At 43.5% G+C, this 26,650-nt stretch overlaps 2 protein-coding genes and 2 non-coding genes across 4 annotated transcripts; all 4 read right to left on the reverse strand.

Annotated features, from left to right (window-relative positions):
* Positions 1–2,517: 2,517 nt before the first annotated feature.
* On the reverse strand, positions 2,518–7,469 carry LOC148100002 (uncharacterized). The gene has a single exon (XM_087849774.1). It carries the CDS (start codon positions 7,345–7,347, stop codon positions 2,617–2,619), a length of 4,731 nt encoding a protein of 1,576 aa, XP_087705900.1. The 5' UTR covers positions 7,348–7,469; the 3' UTR covers positions 2,518–2,616.
* Positions 7,470–9,458: 1,989 nt separating this feature from the next.
* Positions 9,459–9,757, reverse strand: LOC148100003 (signal recognition particle RNA). Its single transcript, XR_015719949.1, has one exon.
* Positions 9,758–11,329: 1,572 nt separating this feature from the next.
* LOC148100004 (signal recognition particle RNA) lies at positions 11,330–11,628 on the reverse strand. Its single transcript, XR_015719950.1, has one exon.
* An 8,535-nt stretch (positions 11,629–20,163) lies between these two features.
* On the reverse strand, positions 20,164–25,112 carry LOC148100005 (uncharacterized). The gene has a single exon (XM_087849775.1). The coding sequence runs from the start codon at positions 24,986–24,988 to the stop codon at positions 20,258–20,260; it is 4,731 nt and encodes a 1,576-aa protein (XP_087705901.1). The 5' UTR covers positions 24,989–25,112; the 3' UTR covers positions 20,164–20,257.
* Between the last annotated feature and the right edge of the window lie 1,538 nt (positions 25,113–26,650).

Below are 26,650 nucleotides of genomic sequence, written 5' to 3' on the forward strand. Positions count from 1 at the left end.
GAGGATACCCGACTGGAAGACACTGGTGCCTACAGCAATAAAATAAAGGTTAAAAGCTCCTCGGACAGAGGTTCTAGTCCGAGTACGTTTGGAGGGTATAAGGTAGCACTGAAATAAAGCTGTGGGAGAACTGGGGAGTGATGGGAGTGTCATCTGTACCTACTATTGTTGTTGTAATAAAAGTTTTTCTTGCATCTGAACTGCGTAAACACAGAGGTCATCTCACATATGGTTCACCCAACAGGGGGACAAAAGGCCTCAGGAGTAAGGAGAAATGAACCCGGCAACACTGGATTGCAGGGTGTAAGTGAGCTCTTTATGTCTAAAGAGCTCAACAGGGGGAATTGTGGGATTATGATATTATTTTATGCCATGTTAGACCCCTAATTAAAGATTGTGAATTATTATGTAGTTTCAGTTTGCATTATGCTCCTGAACTAGAAGAAGGTGATAATTATTACATTTGGTAAACTGATTTGCATTACATTAGACTGTTGATTTATTGTGAATGAATGATATTGTTTTATGATGCATTATACTGCTGAGTTATAAGAAATACTGTTCACAGAAAGTCATCGTCTCATTTGTCTGTGTCAATGGAAAATTGTACTTAGTAGTCAGTATAATCTTTTAATGATATAATTTTGTATATGGTAGAATACTGCATGTAACCATTTGTGTTTATTGAAAGGATGTCTCATCCTAGGAAGTCTGTAACATTCCAGGGTGTTCTGGCTTTCACCCCCACATCCTAGGAGCATGAGAAAGTTCGTACCTTGTTTTATTGTTTTACGGTAGGATTAACGTAGTTATATCTGTTTCCAGTCTAAGTGGTTTTGGTTTGATGAACTGCTGGACTTTCCAGACCAGCAGTTTTAGGGAAGTCTTTATGGGGTCACACTCTGACCCCCCCTCACACACACACACCACACACACACCACACAAGCACCCACTGAAGTGTATAAATAAAGGACCAGGGCAAGTCCTCAGCGCGAGTCTCTGAGTCTCACTCTAGGCTGCCCTTGCTAGCAAGAAATTCTGTGTGTTTCTCCTCTCTGATTCTCTACTGAAGAAGTGTTTTAGAATATATCTCTTAACAGTCTGATTAGAAGAGAACAGAGCATACTGCCCCATTTCATCAGGAGCAGATAAACAGGGAGCCAAGGTCGTAGCTTAGGCGCTGTGTGAGAAAGAATGTTTAGGCTCTGATGATTAGGTGGGGGCCACTAGAGGCTATAAGAGTTTGATCAAGGCTCCACCATTTTGAGATCTGATGCTGTCTGTGTATGGTGTCCATCTCCCACGCGTGTGTTCATTAAATCATCGTTTGACTTGACCCGGCCGGACCAGTGTGGTTATTTTGGGTTTTCCTCCTGTATCCATTCCCAATATTTGAATCCGTAACAGTATACTGGTATTGGGGGTTGCAGCGTAGGGATGACTTTTTCTGAAGCCTCCAGCTGACTGTTTCCTCTCAGCTGTAAAAAGCTGATGATTTACAAAACAGACAACACGTCGTTTAAATAGATGAGGCTTAAAATGAAAGATACTTTACTCTCTGAACATTGTTCCTAGTTTCCATTCATCCATTTAGTTTACTCTGGTTTTAATCAAGATCTTAAGAAGAGATATTGTTAGAACCTAGAAAGAGGAGGTGTGTGTGTGTGTGTGTGTGTGTGTGTGTGTGTGTGTGTGTGTGTGTGTGTGTGTGTGTGTGTGTGTGTGTGTGAGAAAGAGAGAGCTGGAGAGAAGCTGAGCTTTATTCAAAGTGACTTGAAACAAACTGCAGCAATAAGGGCAAACTAGTGCACAGTTATGTTTACGTGAGCGTTATTTTGTATGCATTTGTACAGTTCGATAACTGTGAGAATACACTGAAAGCATTTAGCTCTAGTAACAGGCATTTGTACCAGTCACCATGAAAAATCAGGGGAAGGAACTAGTATGTAAACTGAAACTGTACAGTATATGTGTGTGTGTGCCTGTGTGTGTGTTTATGCTCGAGTGTATGAATAAATGAGTCAGTTTTTTGATGCAATTATTTGATGCTCAAAGCAGGTTTATTTAATTAATATCCAGTTTATTTCCAGTTAGTTCCGAATTCATCTTAAATTCAATTGAATTTTATTGATATAGCAGCAAATCACACCATCAGTCACTTCAAGGCTGTATGTATTATTGTAAGGTAGACCCTACAATAATACATACAGAGAACCCAACAATCATATGACCCCCTATGAGCAAGCACTTTGGCGACAGTGGGGAGGAAAAACTCCCTTTTAAAAGGAAGAAACCTCCAGCAGAACCAGGCTCAGGGAGGGGCGGCCATCTGCTGCGACCGGTTGGGGTGAGAGAAGGAAGACATTTGTTGTAGGTCTGATTGAAGGACTGATGTGATGGTAAGTTGACTGCTGCTCCGCTTTGAATATTGAGAGATTAGCTAATGGAATTTAAGCCAGACTGTGCCCAACTTTAAGACCATATTCACTGGTTGTTTTTGTTGTTATTATTTTGGTCTTTTTTTTTCACAAGAATTTCTAGCTCCCCTAGAATTTTGACCACCCAAACAACCAGACGATTGCTGAGAAAGCACAAGGTTTTCTCCCCCTGTGCTATTCATATCAGTGCAGGGGGTCTCCTAAAGAGGCCGGGGTCAAAAAATGGATGCTTCAGAACTTCCGAGGGTGTTATGCGCTGATTTGCATCCAAGGCCAACATCTGTTTGATTAGCCTTACAAATAATTGTTGGCCGTTTTCAGGTCCTCGCCTAACCTTCAGTAGTTGTTCGAGGTCATCGAGACGCTTAAGTTTTATATATCGAGTTTCCTTGGATTGATAATCTGTCTCGTATTGAAATTGTTCTTTGGTCTTAAATGTCCAGCGCTGTTCGTTGTTGTTATCTTCGATGAAGTAGCAATCAGTGTACACGCCAGAATCTAGAAGATGATCTGGTAGCTGACCCTGAGTTTCAATTATGAATCTCAAAACATCATAATCATCTTCCCCAGGATAGAGAGGCACCCCTGTAGCAAGCTCTACAGCTACCAGCCCCAGAGACCACATGTCAATTGCTTCATCACATGGAATGCCAAGCATAACCTCGGGTGCACAATAACCAACCGTCCCCACACAGTCACCAGGAATCAGTGCAGAAGAGGGACATGCGAGGCCAAAGTCTATAAGTTTGACTTTGACGGGAGACTCATGGCGGTTCACAACCATTATGTTGACAGGTTTGAGGTCAGCATGCACTATTCCCACAGAACCCAGGTGGAACAGAGCATTTGCAAGCTGATGCAAAATTGGCCTGAGTTCTCTTATTGGGAGACCCTGGTTATTCCGGTCCCCTATGTAGTCCGACAGGCTTTGGTCGAGGAGTTCAAAATTTAAGCAAATACGCTCTCCATCTAGGAAATAGCCGTTCCATTCAACAATGTTACACCTGTCTGGATCCAAGCATCGCAGCTGCTCCAGGATGAAAATTTCCAGTTTTGCCTGTTGCAGAATTTTAGGGTCGCTCTTGTTGACTTTAATAGCCACCGTTTTGTTATTTGTTGTATCGCGGCATCTGGTTACCAAACCAAAGCCTCCTTCTCCAAGAAAAGCCTCTACCACGTGGTGTTCTCCCAAAATTGTCCCTTCCGTTATTTCAAGATCATCTTCGGAGGAAGATGGGTTGGCTGAGGTGTTGATGTGTCCTTTTTGAGGAAATTCAACTGAGTTTTGGAAACTGCAGTTGAATTTTTGCGATCCATGACTTTCCCAGCTTGAAGGCTGCTGAGAGAGCACAAGGTTTTCTCCCCCTTTGTTATTCATGTCAGTGCAGGGGGCTCTCCTTGAGTGGCCAGTGTCAAAAAAGGGATGCTTCAAAACCTCAGAGGGGGTTATGCGCTGATTTGCATCCAAGGCCAACATCTGTTTGATTAGCCTTACAAATAATTGTTGGCCATTTTCAGGTCCTCGCCTAACCTTCAGTAGTTCATCGAGGTCATCGAGACACTTAAGTTTTATCGATCGAGTTTCCTTGGATTGATAATCTGTCTCGTATTGAAATTGTTCTTTGGTCTTAAATGTCCAGCGCTGATCGTTGTTGTTATCTTTGATGAAGTAGCAATCAGTGTACATGCCAGACTCTAGAAGATGATGTGGTAGCTGACCCTGAGTTTCAATTATGAATTTCAAAACATCATAATCATCTTCCCCAGGATAGAGAGGCACCCCTGTAGCAAGCTCTACAGCTACCAGCCCCAGAGACCACATGTCAATTGCTTCACCATATGGAGTGCCAAGCATAATCTCAGGTGCACAATAACCAATTGTCCCCACAGCACCACCAGTAGTCACTGCACAAGTGTTACATGCGATGCCAAAGTCTATAAGTTTGACTTTGGCGAGAGACTGATGGCGATTCACAACCATTATGTTGACAGGTTTGAGGTCAGCATGCACTATTCCCACAGAACCCAGGTGGAACAGAGCATTTGCAAGCTGATGCAAAATTGGCCTGAGTTCTTCAATTGGGAGACCCTGGTTATTCCGGTCCCCTATGTAGTCCGACAGGCTTTGGTCGAGGAGTTCAAAATTTAAGCAAATACGCTCTCCATCGAGGAAATAGCCGTTCCATTCAACAATGTTGCACCTGTCTGGATCCAAGCGTTGCAGCTGCTCCAGGATGAAAATTTCCTGTTTTGCCTGTTGCAAAATTTCAGGGTCGCTCTTGTTGACTTTAATAGCCACAGTTTGGTTGTTTATTGTATCGCGACATTTAGTTACAACACCAAAGCTTCCTTCTCCAAGGAAAGCCTCCACCACATGGTGATCTCCCAAAATTGTCCCTTCTGTTATTTCAAGATCATCTTCAGAGGAAGATGGGGTGGCTGAGATGTTGACGTGTCCTTTTTGAGGAAATTCAACTGAGTTTTGGAAACTGCAGTTGAATTTTTGCGATCCATGACTTTCCCAGCTTGAAGGCTGCTGAGAGAGCACAAGGTTTTCTCCCCCTGTGCTATTCATGTCAGTGCAGGGGGCTCTCCTTGAGTGGCCAGTGTCAAAAAAGGGATGCTTCAAAACCTCAGAGGGGGTTATGCGCTGATTTGCATCCAAGGCCAACATCTGTTTGATTAGCTTTACAAATAATTGTTGGCCGTTTTCAGGTCCTCGCCTAACCTTCAGTAGTTGTTCGAGGTCATCGAGACGCTTAAGTTTTATATATCGTGTTTCCTTGGATTGATAATCTGTCTCGTATTGAAATTGCTCTTTGGTCTTAAATGTCCAGCGCTGTTCGTTGTTGTTATCTTCGATGAAGTAGCAATCAGTGTACATGCCAGACTCTAGAAGATGATCTGGTAGCTGACCTTGAGTTTCAGTTATGAATCTCAAAACATCATAATCTTTTTTCCCAGGATAGAGAGGCACCCCTGTAGCAAGCTCCACAGCTACCAGCCCCAGAGACCACATGTCAATTGCTTCATCACATGGAATGCCAAGCATAACCTCGGGTGCACAATAACCAACCGTCCCCACACAGTCACCAGGAATCAGTGCAGAAGAGGGACATGCGAGGCCAAAGTCTATAAGTTTGACTTTGACGGGAGACTCATGGCGGTTCACAACCATTATGTTGACAGGTTTGAGGTCAGCATGCACTATTCCCACAGAACCCAGGTGGAACAGAGCATTTCCAAGCTGATACAAAATTGGCCTGAGTTCTCTTATTGTGAGACCCTGGTTATTCCGGTCCCCTATGTAGTCCGACAGGCTTTGGTCGAGGAGTTCAAAATTTAAGCAAATACGCTCTCCATCGAGGAAATAGCCGTTCCATTCAACAATGTTGCACCTGTCTGGATCCAAGCATCGCAGCTGCTCCAGGATGAAAATTTCCAGTTTTGCCTGTTGCAGAATTTCAGGGTCGCTCTTGTTGACTTTAATAGCCACAGTTTTGTTATTTGTTGTATCGCAACATCTGGTTACCAAACCAAAGCCTCCTTCTCCAAGGAAAGCCTCCACCATGTGGTGATCTCCCAAAATTGTCCCTTCCGTTATTTCAAGATCATCTTCAGAGGAAGATGGGGTGGCTGAGGTGTTGATGTGTCCTTTTTGAGGAAATTCAACTGAGTTTTGGAAACTGCAGTTGAATTTTTGCGATCCATGACTTTCCCAGCTTGAAGGCTGCTGAGAGAGCACAAGGTTTTCTCCCCCTTTGCTATTCATGTCAGTGCAGGGGGCTCTCCTTGAGTGGCCAGTGTCAAAAAAGGGATGCTTCAAAACCTCAGAGGGGGTTATGCGCTGATTTGCATCCAAGGTCAACATCTGTTTGATTAGCCTTACAAATAATTGTTGGCCATTTTCAGGTCCTCGCCTAACCTTCAGTAGTTCATCGAGGTCATCGAGACACTTAAGTTTTATCGATCGAGTTTCCCTGGATTGATAATCTGTCTCGTATTGAAATTGTTCTTTGGTCTTAAATGTCCAGCGCTGTTTGTTGTTGTTATCTTCGATGAAGTAGCAATCAGTGTACATGCCAGACTCTAGAAGATGATGTGGTAGCTGACCCTGAGTTTCAATTATGAATTTCAAAACATCATAATCATCTTCCCCAGGATAGAGAGGCACCCCTGTAGCAAGCTCTACAGCTACCAGCCCCAGAGACCACATGTCAATTGCTTCACCATATGGAGTGCCAAGCATAATCTCAGGTGCACAATAACCAATTGTCCCCACAGCACCACCAGTAGTCACTGCACAAGTGTTACATGCGATGCCAAAGTCTATAAGTTTGACTTTGGCGAGAGACTGATGGCGATTCACAACCATTATGTTGACAGGTTTGAGGTCAGCATGCACTATTCCCACAGAACCCAGGTGGAACAGAGCATTTGCAAGCTGATGCAAAATTGGCCTGAGTTCTTCAATTGGGAGACCCTGGTTATTCCGGTCCCCTATGTAGTCCGACAGGCTTTGGTCGAGGAGTTCAAAATTTAAGCAAATACGCTCTCCATCGAGGAAATAGCCGTTCCATTCAACAATGTTGCACCTGTCTGGATCCAAGCGTTGCAGCTGCTCCAGGATGAAAATTTCCTGTTTTGCCTGTTGCAAAATTTCAGGGTCGCTCTTGTTGACTTTAATAGCCACAGTTTGGTTGTTTTTTGTATTGCGACATTTAGTTACAACACCAAAGCTTCCTTCTCCAAGGAAAGCCTCCACCACGTGGTGGTCTCCCAAAATTGTCCCTTTAGATATTTCAAGCTCATCTGAGCCGAAGGATGGGTTGGCTGACATGGTGTAACGTGTCTGTTTGTTTTGTGAATTGGTGAGAAACAAAACTGAACTTGTTTTGGTTTCTGTCATAAAATGCTCTCAAAACTTCTCGAAAGGGTTTTCGTTGCTGTCGGGTCAATGTCCGTTAAGCCATAAAGTATAATAGGTGAGCGCTCCTACTTAACGGTTTTGGGATCAAAGCAAAGCTGCCACGTCAGAAAGGATCAAAGCAAAGTTACCGCATCACAAGGGATCGAAGCGTTCTAATATGTGCGCGCATGCGCACACACGTGTTTGTTTGTGTAATATTGTTCACACTAAATTTGACCCTAATCAATTTAATATGATTCTCTAAAATGTTCGTTTTAGAGAATTTTAAAATTACGAAACTGACAGTTACAAAACTTTTTGTTCGTTTATTTGTATTGGGTTTTTTTGGGTTCTGTTTTTTTTTGCATACCATGTCAAGCTTTTCTGTATATAGTCATGTTGTAGATTTCGGAGCAAATAAGAAAATGTTAAAATGTTCTATTTTATGTAAAACAATCATCAACTTCATATCCAGGTTTTGTGAGGATGCTTGATATCTTTGAAAAATCGTGGATTTTAATATTGTAGTGCGTGGATTTCGGATTTGGTGCTTAAAACTTTGTGAAACTGTAACCGTATTTCATTCACCACAAATAACTATCTGATTGAATAGTTTTCTTATCAGATAGAGAAATAAAATGATTCGCAAGGTCTAAAGCAACGTTTCTCTGGCTTGGCTGCCTTGCACCTCTGCACGTCAGTCTGTTTCAATGTGTGACCCTCCACCCCCTCCCCGAACAGTCGGAGATGAGTGCACTAACGTGCCTGGAGGCATAGCTGGACTGGCCATCGGGCATACCGGGCATTTGCCCAGTGATTTTTTTTGCTTTTATGGGCCAAAGTTTTTTTGTTTGTTTTTAACGGTATAAACAATGAAAGGTGGTGGATTGGCCAGTTGGTCATGATCGACTCTGGGCTGGACCAATTACAGCGGTTAAAGTTCCGTATTTAGGTGTAAAGGAACGCGATTTGTCCCGAACTTCAGCAAAAATCTAAAACAAACAAACAAAAAGACACAAAGCTGGAGTTATTCTGTGTCTTTACGCTGCATAGCTTCCTCTTCTCCTCTCATTCTCTCCCCCTCCATCTCCTGCTGCTACTTCAATCATGAAACTGATCAATGATCAGCTGATCGGCTTTGGTGTCCTTAGTCTCGTCTCGTCTGTTTATTGTCGCGCTAAACAACAGCAGCACGTTTAAGCTTGATAAGCTGTTGTTGTAATTTATTTAATATTACTTTCTAGTATCAACTGACGTTTGCTGGCGCCACAGCCGTAAAGGTGCTGCTCAACACACAGTCAACACACAGTTTCTCATTTAAAATGTCTAGGTTTTAATAAATACAACCGAATCTTACAACCAAAGTGGTCATCTGATGTAAAATATGTAAAAAAACAATTCATTATTGTATATAGTAAATATTAAGTCTAATATATGCCCTAATAAGCTATAGTACTTTTTCCTTTGGGAAGGTACCATGTGTGCAGTCTGCAATTCTGTTGCGCAAAGATGTTGGATCTATTTAATTACTGTAGAAAAATGATTGGTTTCTGTCCACTTGTTTTACCCTGGCAATAAATTAAAGTCGATTACGTTGATTAAGCATCATTAGGCGGAGGGTGGGGGGCGGTTCCCTATTTTTTGCTGGGAGTTGGCAACTCTGCTAGTTAGGTATATGTAATTATTGATTAGATTGTTTGATATTTCCGGTAAGTACTGTTTAAAATACCAGAATAGGGAGGATGGTGTAGGTTTAAGTTTATTAGATTGATACATATATACCAACAGGACAGCGTACATCACTGTCACAACAGCATTTGTTTTCATTCAAAGGATTTATGGCTTTTCCTATAATATCTGGTGGGCCGTTCTCTAGTCAAAATGCCCGGGCTGATTTTTTGTCCCAGTCCAGTCCTGCTTGTTCATCAAAATCAATCACTGAAAGAAAAAAGGTCATTGCTACTCCCCTCCAGTTGGAGGCGCTGTGGGACCAACAAACAGCGGTGGTTTTCAATGGAACGAGAGGACAGAGAGACCGTGTTTGACGCTTTTATAAGCTGTAAAAACGTGTGTGCTGTGTGAATATTTCTGTGGAGCGGAGAAAGAGTGTAAAAAGACTGGGTCCCGCTGTATTACTCAGGCTGCACTACAGCGTCTATTCACAGGCGCGATCCCACTACTGAGCGGCACGGGGGCTTTGACCTGCTCCGTTTCCGACCTGGGCCGGTGCACCCCTCCTTAGGCGACCTGGTGGTCCCGAGCTCCCCCAGGAGCACCATATCGATGCCGAACTTAGTGCGGACACCCGATCGGCATAGTCCGCTGCAGCTCAGAGCTCCTGAGCTCAAACGATCCGCCAGCCTCAGCCTCCCGGTAGCTTGGATTACAGGCGCGCGCCACCGCACCCGGCGAGGAACAGAAGTGCTCCTCGGGCTTTTATCTTTTTATCTTTAGCTGGACTGGCCATCGGGCATACCGGGCATTTGTCCAGTGGACCGATGGGGATTTTTCGCTTTTATGGGCCGACGGTTTTTTGTTTGGTTTTTAACGGTAAAACAATGAAAGGTGGTGGTTTGGCCAGTTGGTCATGATCGACTCTGGGCTGGACCAATTACAGCGGTTAAAGTTCCGTATTTAGGTGTAAAGGAACGCGATTTGTCCCGAACTTCAGCAAAAATTAAAAAAAAAAAAAACAGACACAAAGCTGGAGTTATTCTGTGTCTTTACGCTGCATAGCTGCATCTTCTTCTCTCATTCTCTCCCCCTCCAGCTCCTGCTGCTACTTCAATCATGAAACTGATCAATGATCAGCTGATCGGCTTTGGTGTCCTTAGTCCCATCTCCTTTGTTTATCGTCGTGCTAAACAACAGCAGCACGTTTAAGCTTGATAAGCTGTTTTCCAATATCTAGTGAGAGGGAAATATGAAGATGAAACCAGGGGTTCCTTACTGAATCATCAGAGTTGAACAGGTGATGGAGAAACAGGTTTACTTTTGAGTTGGCATGAATGAGTGGAAGGGAAGTTATGAACTGTTTCTGAGAGACAAATAACACCAGCATCCTTTTCTAAGTAGCTGACAGCTGGTAACTGTGCAGGGGCGGGTCTAGCAAAGTTTTGCCAGGGGGCCAGGTAGGGCATTAACAGGGAAAGGGGGGGAGGCACAGAGAAATGCTTTTCTTTCTTATTCTCATTTAAAATGTCTAGGTTTTAATAAATACAACTGAATCTTACAACCAAAGTGGTCATCTGATGTAAAATATATAAAAAATCATTATTGTATATAGTAAATATTAAGTCTAATATATGCCCTAATAAGCTATAGTACTTTTTCCTTTGGGAAGGTACCATGTGTGCAGTCTGCAATTCTGTTGCGCAAAGATGTTGGATCTATTTAATTACTGTAGAAAAATGATTGGTTTCTGTCCACTTGTTTTACCCTGGCAATAAATTAAAGTCGATTACGTTGATTAAGCATCATTAGGCGGAGGGTGGGGGGCGGTTCCCTATTTTTTGCTGGGAGTTGGCAACTCTGCTAGTTAGGTATATGTAATTATTGATTAGATTGTTTGATATTTCCGGTAAGTACTGTTTAAAATACCAGAATAGGGAGGATGGTGTAGGTTTAAGTTTATTAGATTGATACATATATACCAACAGGACAGCGTACATCACTGTCACAACAGCATTTGTTTTCATTCAAAGGATTTATGGCTTTTCCTATAATATCTGGTGGGCCGTTCTCTAGTCAAAATGCCCGGGCTGATTTTTTGTCCCAGTCCAGTCCTGCTTGTTCATCAAAATCAATCACTGAAAGAAAAAAGGTCATTGCTACTCCCCTCCAGTTGGAGGCGCTGTGGGACCAACAAACAGCGGTGGTTTTCAATGGAACGAGAGGACAGAGAGACCGTGTTTGACGCTTTTATAAGCTGTAAAAACGTGTGTGCTGTGTGAATATTTCTGTGGAGCGGAGAAAGAGTGTAAAAAGACTGGGTCCCGCTGTATTACTCAGGCTGCACTACAGCGTCTATTCACAGGCGCGATCCCACTACTGAGCGGCACGGGGGCTTTGACCTGCTCCGTTTCCGACCTGGGCCGGTGCACCCCTCCTTAGGCGACCTGGTGGTCCCGAGCTCCCCCAGGAGCACCATATCGATGCCGAACTTAGTGCGGACACCCGATCGGCATAGTCCGCTGCAGCTCAGAGCTCCTGAGCTCAAACGATCCGCCAGCCTCAGCCTCCCGGTAGCTTGGATTACAGGCGCGCGCCACCGCACCCGGCGAGGAACAGAAGTGCTCCTCGGGCTTTTATCTTTTTATCTTTAGCTGGACTGGCCATCGGGCATACCGGGCATTTGTCCAGTGGACCGATGGGGATTTTTCGCTTTTATGGGCCGACGGTTTTTTGTTTGGTTTTTAACGGTAAAACAATGAAAGGTGGTGGTTTGGCCAGTTGGTCATGATCGACTCTGGGCTGGACCAATTACAGCGGTTAAAGTTCCGTATTTAGGTGTAAAGGAACGCGATTTGTCCCGAACTTCAGCAAAAATTAAAAAAAAAAAAAACAGACACAAAGCTGGAGTTATTCTGTGTCTTTACGCTGCATAGCTGCATCTTCTTCTCTCATTCTCTCCCCCTCCAGCTCCTGCTGCTACTTCAATCATGAAACTGATCAATGATCAGCTGATCGGCTTTGGTGTCCTTAGTCCCATCTCCTTTGTTTATCGTCGTGCTAAACAACAGCAGCACGTTTAAGCTTGATAAGCTGTTTTCCAATATCTAGTGAGAGGGAAATATGAAGATGAAACCAGGGGTTCCTTACTGAATCATCAGAGTTGAACAGGTGATGGAGAAACAGGTTTACTTTTGAGTTGGCATGAATGAGTGGAAGGGAAGTTATGAACTGTTTCTGAGAGACAAATAACACCAGCATCCTTTTCTAAGTAGCTGACAGCTGGTAACTGTGCAGGGGCGGGTCTAGCAAAGTTTTGCCAGGGGGCCAGGTAGGGCATTAACAGGGAAAGGGGGGGAGGCACAGAGAAATGCTTTTCTTTCTTATTCTCATTTAAAATGTCTAGGTTTTAATAAATACAACTGAATCTTACAACCAAAGTGGTCATCTGATGTAAAATATATAAAAAATCATTATTGTATATAGTAAATATTAAGTCTAATATATGCCCTAATAAACTATAGTAATTTTTCCTTTGGAAAGGTACCATGTGTGCAGTCTGCAATTCTGTTGCGGAAAGATGTTGGATCTATTTAATTACTGTAGAAAAATGATTGGTTTCTGTCCATTTGTTTTACCCTGGCAATAAATTAAAGTCGATTACGTTGATTAAGCATCATTAGGCGGAGGGTGGGGGGCGGTTCCCTATTTTTTTACTGGGAGTTGGAAACCCTGCTAGTTAGGTATATGTAATTATTGATTAGGTTGTTTGATATTTCCGGTAAGTACTGTTTAAAATACCAGAATAGGGAGGATGGCGTAGGTTTAAGTTTATTAGATTGATACATATATACCAACAGGACAGCGTACATCACTGTCACAGCAGCATTTGTTTTCATTCAAAGGCTTTATGGCTTTTCCTATAATATCTGGTGGGCCGTTCTCTAGTCAAAATGCCCGGGCTGATTTTTTGTCCCAGTCCAGTCCTGCCTGGAGGTTGCCGTTTTAATGAGTGTTCAAACGAAAAATAGAAGGAGTCTTGACGAATGATTTGTACTTTTTCACAATGGGGGAGTTTGCATAAGTGTTAGTAAATAATTTTCTCGAGTGTGTACGTTACACATGCTAATTTTTAAAATCGTTTGTATTATTTTGCTAGCTAGCAAACTCGTGGGATAAATGATTGAAATGCACTCAGTGTGATGCAATATGGTGCTGCTAATATAACAGTTAGTTATGGCATGGTAATTTATAGAACATGCTGTGAATTTAACTAGGATTACACAGCAGTAATGCGAGTTACTTCCCTCAAGTGAAAGCTTTAAACGGTAGCCCGATGCTTAACTAGCCAACATAAGGCTTTCTGATTGAAGGCTAAAAGTGGCGTTGCCACCGAGTAAATGGAATATTGATTATATTTTTGTGTATTGCTGCAGCTTCTTCAAGTATTAACTTGGTGCTTTTGGCAACCTTAGGGGGAAATAATGGTAATATGACTGATCCATATGGACACAAAGAATAGCCACTTTTTTGTGTTACCGAAGTTCCCTCGCTTTTATTCAAAATCCCAGTCAGTGCTGTTCTCTGTGCCTGTCTTACTCTACATGATGTTATTAGCACAAACACTTTAAAGGTGATAACTTAGGACTTCAACAAATAACACAGACTGCAATGTAGTTAAGCGTCTTACAGTTAGTTTTGAATGAACTTAAAAAACAACACAAGCCAAGATCAGTCTCCTCCTATTTTTTGTGTCACATAAGAAAGGAGCATCAATATCTGATGAGAAGACTTATTAATTTGGCCTTTGACATGGTCTTACTGAGGTGATGAAGTGAAATATGCATCCTTTGCTTGGTAATGTGCTGGAAAAGTTTGAAAATGAACATTGAACGTGCTTACAGACTGCTTGACTTTGACCCTGAAAAAGATGTATGAACCCAGAAAAAGTCACACTTGGAGTAAAAACCTCTCATAGCAAGTTAATCATTAAATTGATTTGATGCTTTAAGCACAAAATTTAGTCACACAGTCAGGACAGCATCGGGTTTACCTTAATCGGTAAACATGTTTATGCAGTACATAGTAACAGTGCGACTGAGTCCACTGGTTCAAATCAGTTCTACTACATTTGGAGATGTAAGTCTTAACCTGTCACATGCATCGGGAAGGAAAATACAATCAACATTTAAATGTCTTAATTAGATTTATTTTAAGTGTCGTAATGAGCTGCTGAATGTGAAAGTTAGCAACTGTTGATTTTGCTGGCCAACAGTTACACAGTGTTAGCTAATTACTCTTTACTCTGAGTTGGTGAAACAAATCTTGGCTGTTGTCTGTTGTTGGTTAATCTGATTCCTGAACGCTTGTGTTTGTGCTCAGCCAAAGACGTAGTTTTCTTTGTTCTGTTTTTTTTTTTTTAAATTATGAAGCAGCTCTGCTCTCTATAGTATGTATTTTTTGCATTTTGATCAACATGATATTCTTATTCTTGGACTCTACTAGAGTAGCTTTGCACGATTCACAGTTGAAAAAAATGCTTCTTTATCTTACACAGATCCCCTCTTTTTCTCCTCTGCCTGAAAAACAGGGTGTCACGAACCGGGCCGTATGGTCATGACAAAGAAAACCCCAGACATGGTTAGGAATGTATTCCAAGCTGCTTTATTCTTTTAAAACAAATAAAACAGAAAAGAAACCCTACTGTCAAAAACAAACAGTGGCGTGTGTAATCAGTACCATTAGTAGTGTGTGAAGGAATGGATGAGTGGAAGATGATGCATGTAGTGCCAAAAATAAACCAAACCTAACACAGCCAAAGTCAAACCTGGTGTCTCGGAGCCAACCAAAACTATCCCCTAAAGGCTTTTTATATACAGTCCTGGCACACAGGTGTTGCCAGTGTCACTGATTGTAAATGGGAACTCCGCGTCTCCATTACCTGCAAACAAGACACACATGAGCCAAAAGGAAGGCAGGGTGCAGTGGGTCGTCATGCAGGGGTTTTGGCTTCTTTGCCTTTCAGCTAACTTTACTCATATTGGTTGATATTAAAAAGACTTGCTATTAATGATCAAGGCTTTTTAATATCATGGATTAGGTGTTCTTTTTATTCATGCTTTTTCTGGGGTCTATGATGGATATTTTGCAATTAAAATTGCATAAATTAAGATTTGATTAAAAATATTAGTCTCACACGTTGCATTAATTTAATTCAAAAATGAGTCAGGTAGGTATTAAGTAGAAATACACCAGAATAGTGAAATTAATCTTGCATTTATCGTCTAATCTTGATCACATGTTCAGCGCTTATAAAAAATATATTTGGAAAACAAAAATATTTGTGCTTATTCTTTTGTGTATTTATTACAGAGGAAAAAAACATGACACTCTTCCTCACCACTTCCATCCAACCATGTCCGTCAGGACTCATTTTAAGCTGCGTACAGAAGGATTCAATCAGTCTGCAGAACACACACATGCATCTGCTCCAGTGGCAATGAATGAAAACATCTTGCTGTGTTACTATGTATACTGAAATAGGAAAATAAAATAAGATGAATGAGTTCAGCGCTCTGAGCTGGATGTCTTTCTGAAACACAACTCTCCTGCCTCTGGTCTTCATGTGAAATGTCTTTACTTGCTCAAATGTAATCTTGTAAAAATCAATCATAAAACTTCTGGAAGTGTCCATCTATCCATCCATCCATCCATCTTCATCCGCTTTATCCGAGGCTGGGTCACGGGGGCAGCAGCCTAAGCAGAGAGGCCCAGACCTCCCTCACCCCAGCCACCTCCTCCAGCTTATCCGGGGGAACATCAAGGTGTTCCCAGGCCAGCCGAGAGAAATAATCTCTTCAGCGTCTCCTGGGTCTGCCCCGGGGCCTCCTCCCGGTGGGACATGCCCAGAACACCTCACCCAGGAGGCGCCCAGGAGGCATCCCTGTCAGATACCTGAACTGTATGTAGCATCAGTATTTCCATTGTTCATTTTTGTGTTGCCAAATATGGATTGTGGGCCATTTCATGCACTGCTTTTACATATTATATATCCTTTCGATGTGGAGCAGCAGCGGCTCTACTCTGAGCCCCTCCCGGATGGCCGAACTTCTCACCCTATCTCTAAGGGAGAGGCCAGCCACCCTTCGGAGGACGCTCATTTCTGCCGCTTGTATCCGCGATCTCGTTCTTTCGGTCACTACCCACAGCTCGTGGCCATAGGTGAGGGTAGGGACACAGATCGACCGGTACACTCAGCTCCCTCTTCACCACGACGGACCGGTGCAGCGTCCGCATTACTGCAGCTGCAGCCCCAATCCGTCTGTCGATCTCCTTCTCCCATCACTCGCGAACAAGACCCCGAGATACTCGAACTCCTCTACTTGGGTCAGGAACTCATCCCTGACCCGGAGTGGGCACTCCACCCTTTTCTGGCTGAGAACCATGGCCTCAGATTTGGAGGTGCTGATCCTCATTCCCGCTGCTTCACACTCGGCTGCGAACCGTTCCAGTGCGAGCTGGAGGCCCCCACCCGATGAAGCCAACAGAACCACATCATCCGCAAAAAGCAGAGATGAGATTCTGAGGCCACCAAAGTGAAAGCCCTCCGCCACTTGGCTGCGCTTAGAAATCCTGTCCATAAAAATTATGAACAGAACCGGTGACAAAGGGCAGCCCTGGCGGAGCCCATCACCCACCGGGAATGAGTCCGACTTATTGCCGGCAATGGGAACCAAGCTCTTGCAATGGTTGTACAGGGATTGAATGGCCCGTAGCAATGGGCCAGACACCCCATACTCCCGCAACAACTCCCACAGGACACCCCGAGGGACACGGTCGAATACCTTCTCCAAGTCCACAAAACACATGTAGACTGGTTGGGCAAACTCCCATGCACCCTCAAGTATCCTTGAGAAGATAAAGAGCTGGTCCAGTGTTCCGCGACCAGGACGAAAACCGCATTGTTCCTCCAGTATCCGAAGTTCGACTAGCGGACGAACTCTCCTTTCCAGCACCCTGGCATAGACTTTCCCAGGGAAGCTGAGGAGTGTGATCCCCCTGTAGTTGGAACACACCCTCCGGTCTCCCTTCTTAAAGATGGGGACCACCACCCCGGTCTGCCAGTCCAGGGGTACTGCCCCTGATCTCCACGCAACATTGTAGAGGCGTGTCAACCAGAACAGCCCTACAACGTCCAGAGCCTTCAGGAACTCAGGGCGGACCTCATCAACACCAGGGGCTCTGCCACCAAGGAGTTGTTTAACTGCCTCAGTGACCTCGCCCCCGGTAATTGGCGGGTCATTCCCCTCATCCCCAGACTCTGCCTCCTCCTCGGAATACGTGTCAGTGGGATTAAGGAGGTCCTCGAAGTATTCCTTCCACCGCCTGACAATTTTCTCAGTCGACGTCAGCAGCGTTCCGCCAGCACTATACACAGTGCAGGTAGAGCACCGCTTTCCTGAGATGCCTGCCGGTTTGCCAGAATCTCTTCGAGGCAGTCCGAAAGTCTTTTTCCATGGCCTCTCCGAACTCCTCCCACACCCAAGTTTTTGCTTCAGCCACTGCCCGAGCCGCATTCCGCTTGGCTTGTCCATACCTGTCGGCTGCCTCCGGAGTCCCACAGGCTAACCACGCCCGATAGGACTCCTTCTTCAGCCTGGTGGCTCCCTTCACCTCTGGTGTCCACCATTTGGTTCAGGGATTACCACCACGGCAGGCACCAACCACCTTGCGGCCGCAGCTCAATGCAGCAGCTTCGGCAATGGAGACGCTGAACGTGGTCCATTCGGACTCAATGTCCCCAGTCTCCCTCGGAATGCTGTTGAAGCTCTGCCGGAGGTGTGCGTTGAAGATCTCGCGGACTGGGGCCTCTGCTAGACGTTCCCAGCACACCCTCACTACGCGTTTAGGTGCACCGGGTCTGTCCAGCGTCCTCCCCCGCCACCTGATCCAACTCACCACCAGGTGGTGATCAGTTGACAGCTCAGCCCCTCTCTTTACCCGAGTGTCCAGAACATATGGTCGCAGGTCTGGTGATACGATTACAAAATCGATCATTGACCTACGGCCTAGAGCATCCTGGTGCCACGTGCACTTATGGACACTCTTATGTTTGAACAAGGTGGCCAAACTGTGATTTGCACAGAAGTCCAATAACAAAACACCGCTCGGGTTCAGATCAGGGAGGCCGTTCCTCCCAATCACGCCCCTCCAGGTCTCGCTGTTGTTACCCACGTGAGCGTTGAAGTCTCCCAGCAGGACAACAGAGCTGTTGCTGGAGCACCTTCCAGCGTGTTAAATTTTATTGTAATCTAGATCAAACTCACTTTAAATATGTTTCTATGTGCTGCGTGTGTTATTTGTTATTCACATGTGAAGTTTAAAAAGGTTTAGCTAAGTCTTCATTTAACAAATGTTATTTCTGGAGTTTTGTTTTGCTTACTTGCTGCATCAGGTACTTCCCTGTGTATCTAGAGAGGATCCGAAGTCCCAGGTATTGTGGGATTATGATATTATTTTATGCCATGTTAGACCCCTAATTAAAGATTGTGAATTATTATGTAGTTTCAGTTTGCATTATGCTCCTGAACTAGAAGAAGGTGATAATTATTACATTTGGTAAACTGATTTGCATTACATTAGACTGTTGATTTATTGTGAATGAATGATATTGTTTTATGATGCATTATACTGCTGAGTTATAAGAAATACTGTTCACAGAAAGTCATCGTCTCATTTGTCTGATTAGAAGAGAACAGAGCATACTGCCCCATTTCATCAGGAGCAGATAAACAGGGAGCCAAGGTCGTAGCTTAGGCGCTGTGTGAGAAAGAATGTTTAGGCTCTGATGATTAGGTGGGGGCCACTAGAGGCTATAAGAGTTTGATCAAGGATCCACCATTTTGAGATCTGATGCTGTCTGTGTATGGTGTCCATCTCCCACGCGTGTGTTCATTAAATCATCGTTTGACTTGACCCGGCCGGACCAGTGTGGTTATTTTGGGTTTTTCTCCTGTATCCATTCCCAATATTTGAATCCGTAACAGTATACTGGTATTGGGGGTTGCAGCGTAGGGATGACTTTTTCTGAAGCCTCCAGCTGACTGTTTCCTCTCAGCTGTAAAAAGCTGATGATTTACAAAACAGACAACACGTCGTTTAAATAGATGAGGCTTAAAATGAAAGATACTTTACTCTCTGAACATTGTTCCTAGTTTCCATTCATCCATTTAGTTTACTCTGGTTTTAATCAAGATCTTAAGAAGAGATATTGTTAGAACCTAGAAAGAGGAGGTGTGTGTGTGTGTGTGTGTGTGTGTGTGTGTGTGTGTGTGTGTGTGTGTGTGTGTGTGAGAAAGAGAGAGCTGGAGAGAAGCTGAGCTTTATTCAAAGTGACTTGAAACAAACTGCAGCAATAAGGGCAAACTAGTGCACAGTTATGTTTACGTGAGCGTTATTTTGTATGCATTTGTACAGTTCGATAACTGTGAGAATACACTGAAAGCATTTAGCTCTAGTAACAGGCATTTGTACCAGTCACCATGAAAAATCAGGGGAAGGAACTAGTATGTAAACTGAAACTGTACAGTATATGTGTGTGTGTGCCTGTGTGTGTGTTTATGCTCGAGTGTATGAATAAATGAGTCAGTTTTTTGATGCAATTATTTGATGCTCAAAGCAGGTTTATTTAATTAATATCCAGTTTATTTCCAGTTAGTTCCGAATTCATCTTAAATTCAATTGAATTTTATTGATATAGCAGCAAATCACACCATCAGTCACTTCAAGGCTGTATGTATTATTGTAAGGTAGACCCTACAATAATACATACAGAGAACCCAACAATCATATGACCCCCTATGAGCAAGCACTTTGGCGACAGTGGGGAGGAAAAACTCCCTTTTAAAAGGAAGAAACCTCCAGCAGAACCAGGCTCAGGGAGGGGCGGCCATCTGCTGCGACCGGTTGGGGTGAGAGAAGGAAGACATTTGTTGTAGGTCTGATTGAAGGACTGATGTGATGGTAAGTTGACTGCTGCTCCGCTTTGAATATTGAGAGATTAGCTAATGGAATTTAAGCCAGACTGTGCCCAACTTTAAGACCATATTCACTGGTTGTTTTTGTTGTTATTATTTTGGTCTTTTTTTTTCACAAGAATTTCTAGCTCCCCTAGAATTTTGACCACCCAAACAACCAGACGATTGCTGAGAAAGCACAAGGTTTTCTCCCCCTGTGCTATTCATATCAGTGCAGGGGGTCTCCTAAAGAGGCCGGGGTCAAAAAATGGATGCTTCAGAACTTCCGAGGGTGTTATGCGCTGATTTGCATCCAAGGCCAACATCTGTTTGATTAGCCTTACAAATAATTGTTGGCCGTTTTCAGGTCCTCGCCTAACCTTCAGTAGTTGTTCGAGGTCATCGAGACGCTTAAGTTTTATATATCGAGTTTCCTTGGATTGATAATCTGTCTCGTATTGAAATTGTTCTTTGGTCTTAAATGTCCAGCGCTGTTCGTTGTTGTTATCTTCGATGAAGTAGCAATCAGTGTACACGCCAGAATCTAGAAGATGATCTGGTAGCTGACCCTGAGTTTCAATTATGAATCTCAAAACATCATAATCATCTTCCCCAGGATAGAGAGGCACCCCTGTAGCAAGCTCTACAGCTACCAGCCCAAGAGACCACATGTCAATTGCTTCATCACATGGAATGCCAAGGATAACCTCGGGTGCACAATAACCAACCGTCCCCACACAGTCACCAGGAATCAGTGCAGAAGAGGGACATGCGAGGCCAAAGTCTATAAGTTTGACTTTGACGGGAGACTCATGGCGGTTCACAACCATTATGTTGACAGGTTTGAGGTCAGCATGCACTATTCCCACAGAACCCAGGTGGAACAGAGCATTTGCAAGCTGATGCAAAATTGGCCTGAGTTCTCTTATTGGGAGACCCTGGTTATTCCGGTCCCCTATGTAGTCCGACAGGCTTTGGTCGAGGAGTTCAAAATTTAAGCAAATACGCTCTCCATCTAGGAAATAGCCGTTCCATTCAACAATGTTGCACCTGTCTGGATCCAAGCATCGCAGCTGCTCCAGGATGAAAATTTCCAGTTTTGCCTGTTGCAGAATTTCAGGGTCGCTCTTGTTGACTTTAATAGCCACCGTTTTGTTATTTGTTGTATCGCGGCATCTGGTTACCAAACCAAAGCCTCCTTCTCCAAGAAAAGCCTCTACCACGTGGTGTTCTCCCAAAATTGTCCCTTCCGTTATTTCAAGATCATCTTCAGAGGAAGATGGGGTGGCTGAGGTGTTGATGTGTCCTTTTTGAGGAAATTCAACTGAGTTTTGGAAACTGCAGTTGAATTTTTGCGATCCATGACTTTCCCAGCTTGAAGGCTGCTGAGAGAGCACAAGGTTTTCTCCCCCTGTGCTATTCATGTCAGTGCAGGGGGCTCTCCTTGAGTGGCCAGTGTCAAAAAAGGGATGCTTCAAAACCTCAGAGGGGGTTATGCGCTGATTTGCATCCAAGGCCAACATCTGTTTGATTAGCCTTACAAATAATTGTTGGCCATTTTCAGGTCCTCGCCTAACCTTCAGTAGTTCATCGAGGTCATCGAGACACTTAAGTTTTATCGATCGAGTTTCCTTGGATTGATAATCTGTCTCGTATTGAAATTGTTCTTTGGTCTTAAATGTCCAGCGCTGATCGTTGTTGTTATCTTTGATGAAGTAGCAATCAGTGTACATGCCAGACTCTAGAAGATGATGTGGTAGCTGACCCTGAGTTTCAATTATGAATTTCAAAACATCATAATCATCTTCCCCAGGATAGAGAGGCACCCCTGTAGCAAGCTCTACAGCTACCAGCCCCAGAGACCACATGTCAATTGCTTCACCATATGGAGTGCCAAGCATAATCTCAGGTGCACAATAACCAATTGTCCCCACAGCACCACCAGTAGTCACTGCACAAGTGTTACATGCGATGCCAAAGTCTATAAGTTTGACTTTGGCGAGAGACTGATGGCGATTCACAACCATTATGTTGACAGGTTTGAGGTCAGCATGCACTATTCCCACAGAACCCAGGTGGAACAGAGCATTTGCAAGCTGATGCAAAATTGGCCTGAGTTCTTCAATTGGGAGACCCTGGTTATTCCGGTCCCCTATGTAGTCCGACAGGCTTTGGTCGAGGAGTTCAAAATTTAAGCAAATACGCTCTCCATCGAGGAAATAGCCGTTCCATTCAACAATGTTGCACCTGTCTGGATCCAAGCGTTGCAGCTGCTCCAGGATGAAAATTTCCTGTTTTGCCTGTTGCAAAATTTCAGGGTCGCTCTTGTTGACTTTAATAGCCACAGTTTGGTTGTTTATTGTATCGCGACATTTAGTTACAACACCAAAGCTTCCTTCTCCAAGGAAAGCCTCCACCACATGGTGATCTCCCAAAATTGTCCCTTCTGTTATTTCAAGATCATCTTCAGAGGAAGATGGGGTGGCTGAGATGTTGACGTGTCCTTTTTGAGGAAATTCAACTGAGTTTTGGAAACTGCAGTTGAATTTTTGCGATCCATGACTTTCCCAGCTTGAAGGCTGCTGAGAGAGCACAAGGTTTTCTCCCCCTGTGCTATTCATGTCAGTGCAGGGGGCTCTCCTTGAGTGGCCAGTGTCAAAAAAGGGATGCTTCAAAACCTCAGAGGGGGTTATGCGCTGATTTGCATCCAAGGCCAACATCTGTTTGATTAGCTTTACAAATAATTGTTGGCCGTTTTCAGGTCCTCGCCTAACCTTCAGTAGTTGTTCGAGGTCATCGAGACGCTTAAGTTTTATATATCGTGTTTCCTTGGATTGATAATCTGTCTCGTATTGAAATTGCTCTTTGGTCTTAAATGTCCAGCGCTGTTCGTTGTTGTTATCTTCGATGAAGTAGCAATCAGTGTACATGCCAGACTCTAGAAGATGATCTGGTAGCTGACCTTGAGTTTCAGTTATGAATCTCAAAACATCATAATCTTTTTTCCCAGGATAGAGAGGCACCCCTGTAGCAAGCTCCACAGCTACCAGCCCCAGAGACCACATGTCAATTGCTTCATCACATGGAATGCCAAGCATAACCTCGGGTGCACAATAACCAACCGTCCCCACACAGTCACCAGGAATCAGTGCAGAAGAGGGACATGCGAGGCCAAAGTCTATAAGTTTGACTTTGACGGGAGACTCATGGCGGTTCACAACCATTATGTTGACAGGTTTGAGGTCAGCATGCACTATTCCCACAGAACCCAGGTGGAACAGAGCATTTCCAAGCTGATACAAAATTGGCCTGAGTTCTCTTATTGTGAGACCCTGGTTATTCCGGTCCCCTATGTAGTCCGACAGGCTTTGGTCGAGGAGTTCAAAATTTAAGCAAATACGCTCTCCATCGAGGAAATAGCCGTTCCATTCAACAATGTTGCACCTGTCTGGATCCAAGCATCGCAGCTGCTCCAGGATGAAAATTTCCAGTTTTGCCTGTTGCAGAATTTCAGGGTCGCTCTTGTTGACTTTAATAGCCACAGTTTTGTTATTTGTTGTATCGCAACATCTGGTTACCAAACCAAAGCCTCCTTCTCCAAGGAAAGCCTCCACCATGTGGTGATCTCCCAAAATTGTCCCTTCCGTTATTTCAAGATCATCTTCAGAGGAAGATGGGGTGGCTGAGGTGTTGATGTGTCCTTTTTGAGGAAATTCAACTGAGTTTTGGAAACTGCAGTTGAATTTTTGCGATCCATGACTTTCCCAGCTTGAAGGCTGCTGAGAGAGCACAAGGTTTTCTCCCCCTTTGCTATTCATGTCAGTGCAGGGGGCTCTCCTTGAGTGGCCAGTGTCAAAAAAGGGATGCTTCAAAACCTCAGAGGGGGTTATGCGCTGATTTGCATCCAAGGTCAACATCTGTTTGATTAGCCTTACAAATAATTGTTGGCCATTTTCAGGTCCTCGCCTAACCTTCAGTAGTTCATCGAGGTCATCGAGACACTTAAGTTTTATCGATCGAGTTTCCTTGGATTGATAATCTGTCTCGTATTGAAATTGTTCTTTGGTCTTAAATGTCCAGCGCTGTTTGTTGTTGTTATCTTCGATGAAGTAGCAATCAGTGTACATGCCAGACTCTAGAAGATGATGTGGTAGCTGACCCTGAGTTTCAATTATGAATTTCAAAACATCATAATCATCTTCCCCAGGATAGAGAGGCACCCCTGTAGCAAGCTCTACAGCTACCAGCCCCAGAGACCACATGTCAATTGCTTCACCATATGGAGTGCCAAGCATAATCTCAGGTGCACAATAACCAATTGTCCCCACAGCACCACCAGTAGTCACTGCACAAGTGTTACATGCGATGCCAAAGTCTATAAGTTTGACTTTGGCGAGAGACTGATGGCGATTCACAACCATTATGTTGACAGGTTTGAGGTCAGCATGCACTATTCCCACAGAACCCAGGTGGAACAGAGCATTTGCAAGCTGATGCAAAATTGGCCTGAGTTCTTCAATTGGGAGACCCTGGTTATTCCGGTCCCCTATGTAGTCCGACAGGCTTTGGTCGAGGAGTTCAAAATTTAAGCAAATACGCTCTCCATCGAGGAAATAGCCGTTCCATTCAACAATGTTGCACCTGTCTGGATCCAAGCGTTGCAGCTGCTCCAGGATGAAAATTTCCTGTTTTGCCTGTTGCAAAATTTCAGGGTCGCTCTTGTTGACTTTAATAGCCACAGTTTGGTTGTTTTTTGTATCGCGACATTTAGTTACAACACCAAAGCTTCCTTCTCCAAGGAAAGCCTCCACCACGTGGTGGTCTCCCAAAATTGTCCCTTTAGATATTTCAAGCTCATCTGAGCCGAAGGATGGGTTGGCTGACATGGTGTAACGTGTCTGTTTGTTTTGTGAATTGGTGAGAAACAAAACTGAACTTGTTTTGGTTTCTGTCATAAAATGCTCTCAAAACTTCTCGAAAGGGTTTTCGTTGCTGTCGGGTCAATGTCCGTTAAGCCATAAAGTATAATAGGTGAGCGCTCCTACTTAACGGTTTTGGGATCAAAGCAAAGCTGCCACGTCAGAAAGGATCAAAGCAAAGTTACCGCATCACAAGGGATCGAAGCGTTCTAATATGTGCGCGCATGCGCACACACGTGTTTGTTTGTGTAATATTGTTCACACTAAATTTGACCCTAATCAATTTAATATGATTCTCTAAAATGTTAGTTTTAGAGAATTTTAAAATTATGAAACTGACAGTTACAAAACTTTTTGTTCGTTTATTTGTATTGGGTTTTTTTGGGTTCTGTTTTTTTTGCATACCATGTCAAGCTTTTCTGTATATAGTCATGTTGTAGATTTCGGAGCAAATAAGAAAATGTTAAAATGTTCTATTTTATGTAAAACAATCATCAACTTCATATCCAGGTTTCGTGAGGATGCTTGATATCTTTGAAAAATCGTGGATTTTAATATTGTAGTGCGTGGATTTCGGATTTGGTGCTTAAAACTTTGTGAAACTGTAACCGTATTTCATTCACCACAAATAACTATCTGATTGAATAGTTTTCTTATCAGATAGAGAAATAAAATGAGTCGCAAGGTCTAAAGCAACGTTTCTCTGGCTTGGCTGCCTTGTATCTCTGCACGTCAGTCTGTTTCAATGTGTGACCCCCCACCCCCTCCCCGAACAGTCGGAGATGAGTGCACTAACGTGCCTGGAGGCATAGCTGGACTGGCCATCGGGCATACCGGGCATTTGCCCAGTGATTTTTTTGCTTTTATGGGCCAAAGTTTTTTTGTTTGTTTTTAACGGTATAAACAATGAAAGGTGGTGGATTGGCCAGTTGGTCATGATCGACTCTGGGCTGGACCAATTATAGCGGTTAAAGTTCCGTATTTAGGTGTAAAGGAACGCTATTTGTCCCGAACTTCAGCAAAAATTTTAAAACAAACAAACAAAAAGACACAAAGCTGGAGTTATTCTGTGTCTTTACGCTGCATAGCTTCCTCTTCTCCTCTCATTCTCTCCCCCTCCATCTCCTGCTGCTACTTTAATCATGAAACTGATCAATGATCAGCTGATCGGCTTTGGTGTCCTTAGTCTCATCTCGTCTGTTTATTGTCGCGCTAAACAACAGCAGCACGTTTAAGCTTGATAAGCTGTTGTTGTAATTTATTTAATATTACTTTCTAGTATCAACTGACGTTTGCTGGCGCCACAGCCGCAAAGGTGCTGCTCAACACACAGTCAACACACAGTTTCTCATTTAAAATGTCTAGGTTTTAATAAATACAACCGAATCTTACAACCAAAGTGGTCATCTGATGTAAAATATGTATAAAAAAACAATTCATTATTGTATATAGTAAATATTAAGTCTAATATATGCCCTAATAAGCTATATTACTTTTTCCTTTGGGAAGGTACCATGTGTGCAGTCTGCAATTCTGTTGCGCAAAGATGTTGAATCTATTTAATTACTGTAGAAAAATAATTGGTTTCTGTCCACTTGTTTTACCCTGGCAATAAATTAAAGTCAATTACGTTGATTAAGCATCATTAGGCGGAGGGTGGGGGGCGGTTCCCTATTTTTTGCTGGGAGTTGGCAACTC

The sequence above is a fragment of the Neolamprologus brichardi genome, chromosome 13 (genome assembly GCF_056152115.1).
Source record: "Neolamprologus brichardi isolate AB-2024 chromosome 13, ASM5615211v1, whole genome shotgun sequence".
NCBI classification, from domain to species: Eukaryota; Metazoa; Chordata; class Actinopteri; order Cichliformes; family Cichlidae; genus Neolamprologus; species Neolamprologus brichardi.

What these genes read in the sequence shown, in the direction of transcription:
- LOC148100002 (XM_087849774.1), bottom strand. Translation starts at nt 7,347, where the DNA reads ATGACAGAAACCAAAACAAGTTCAGTTTTGTTTCTCACCAATTCACAA.
- LOC148100005 (XM_087849775.1), bottom strand. Translation starts at nt 24,988, where the DNA reads ATGACAGAAACCAAAACAAGTTCAGTTTTGTTTCTCACCAATTCACAA.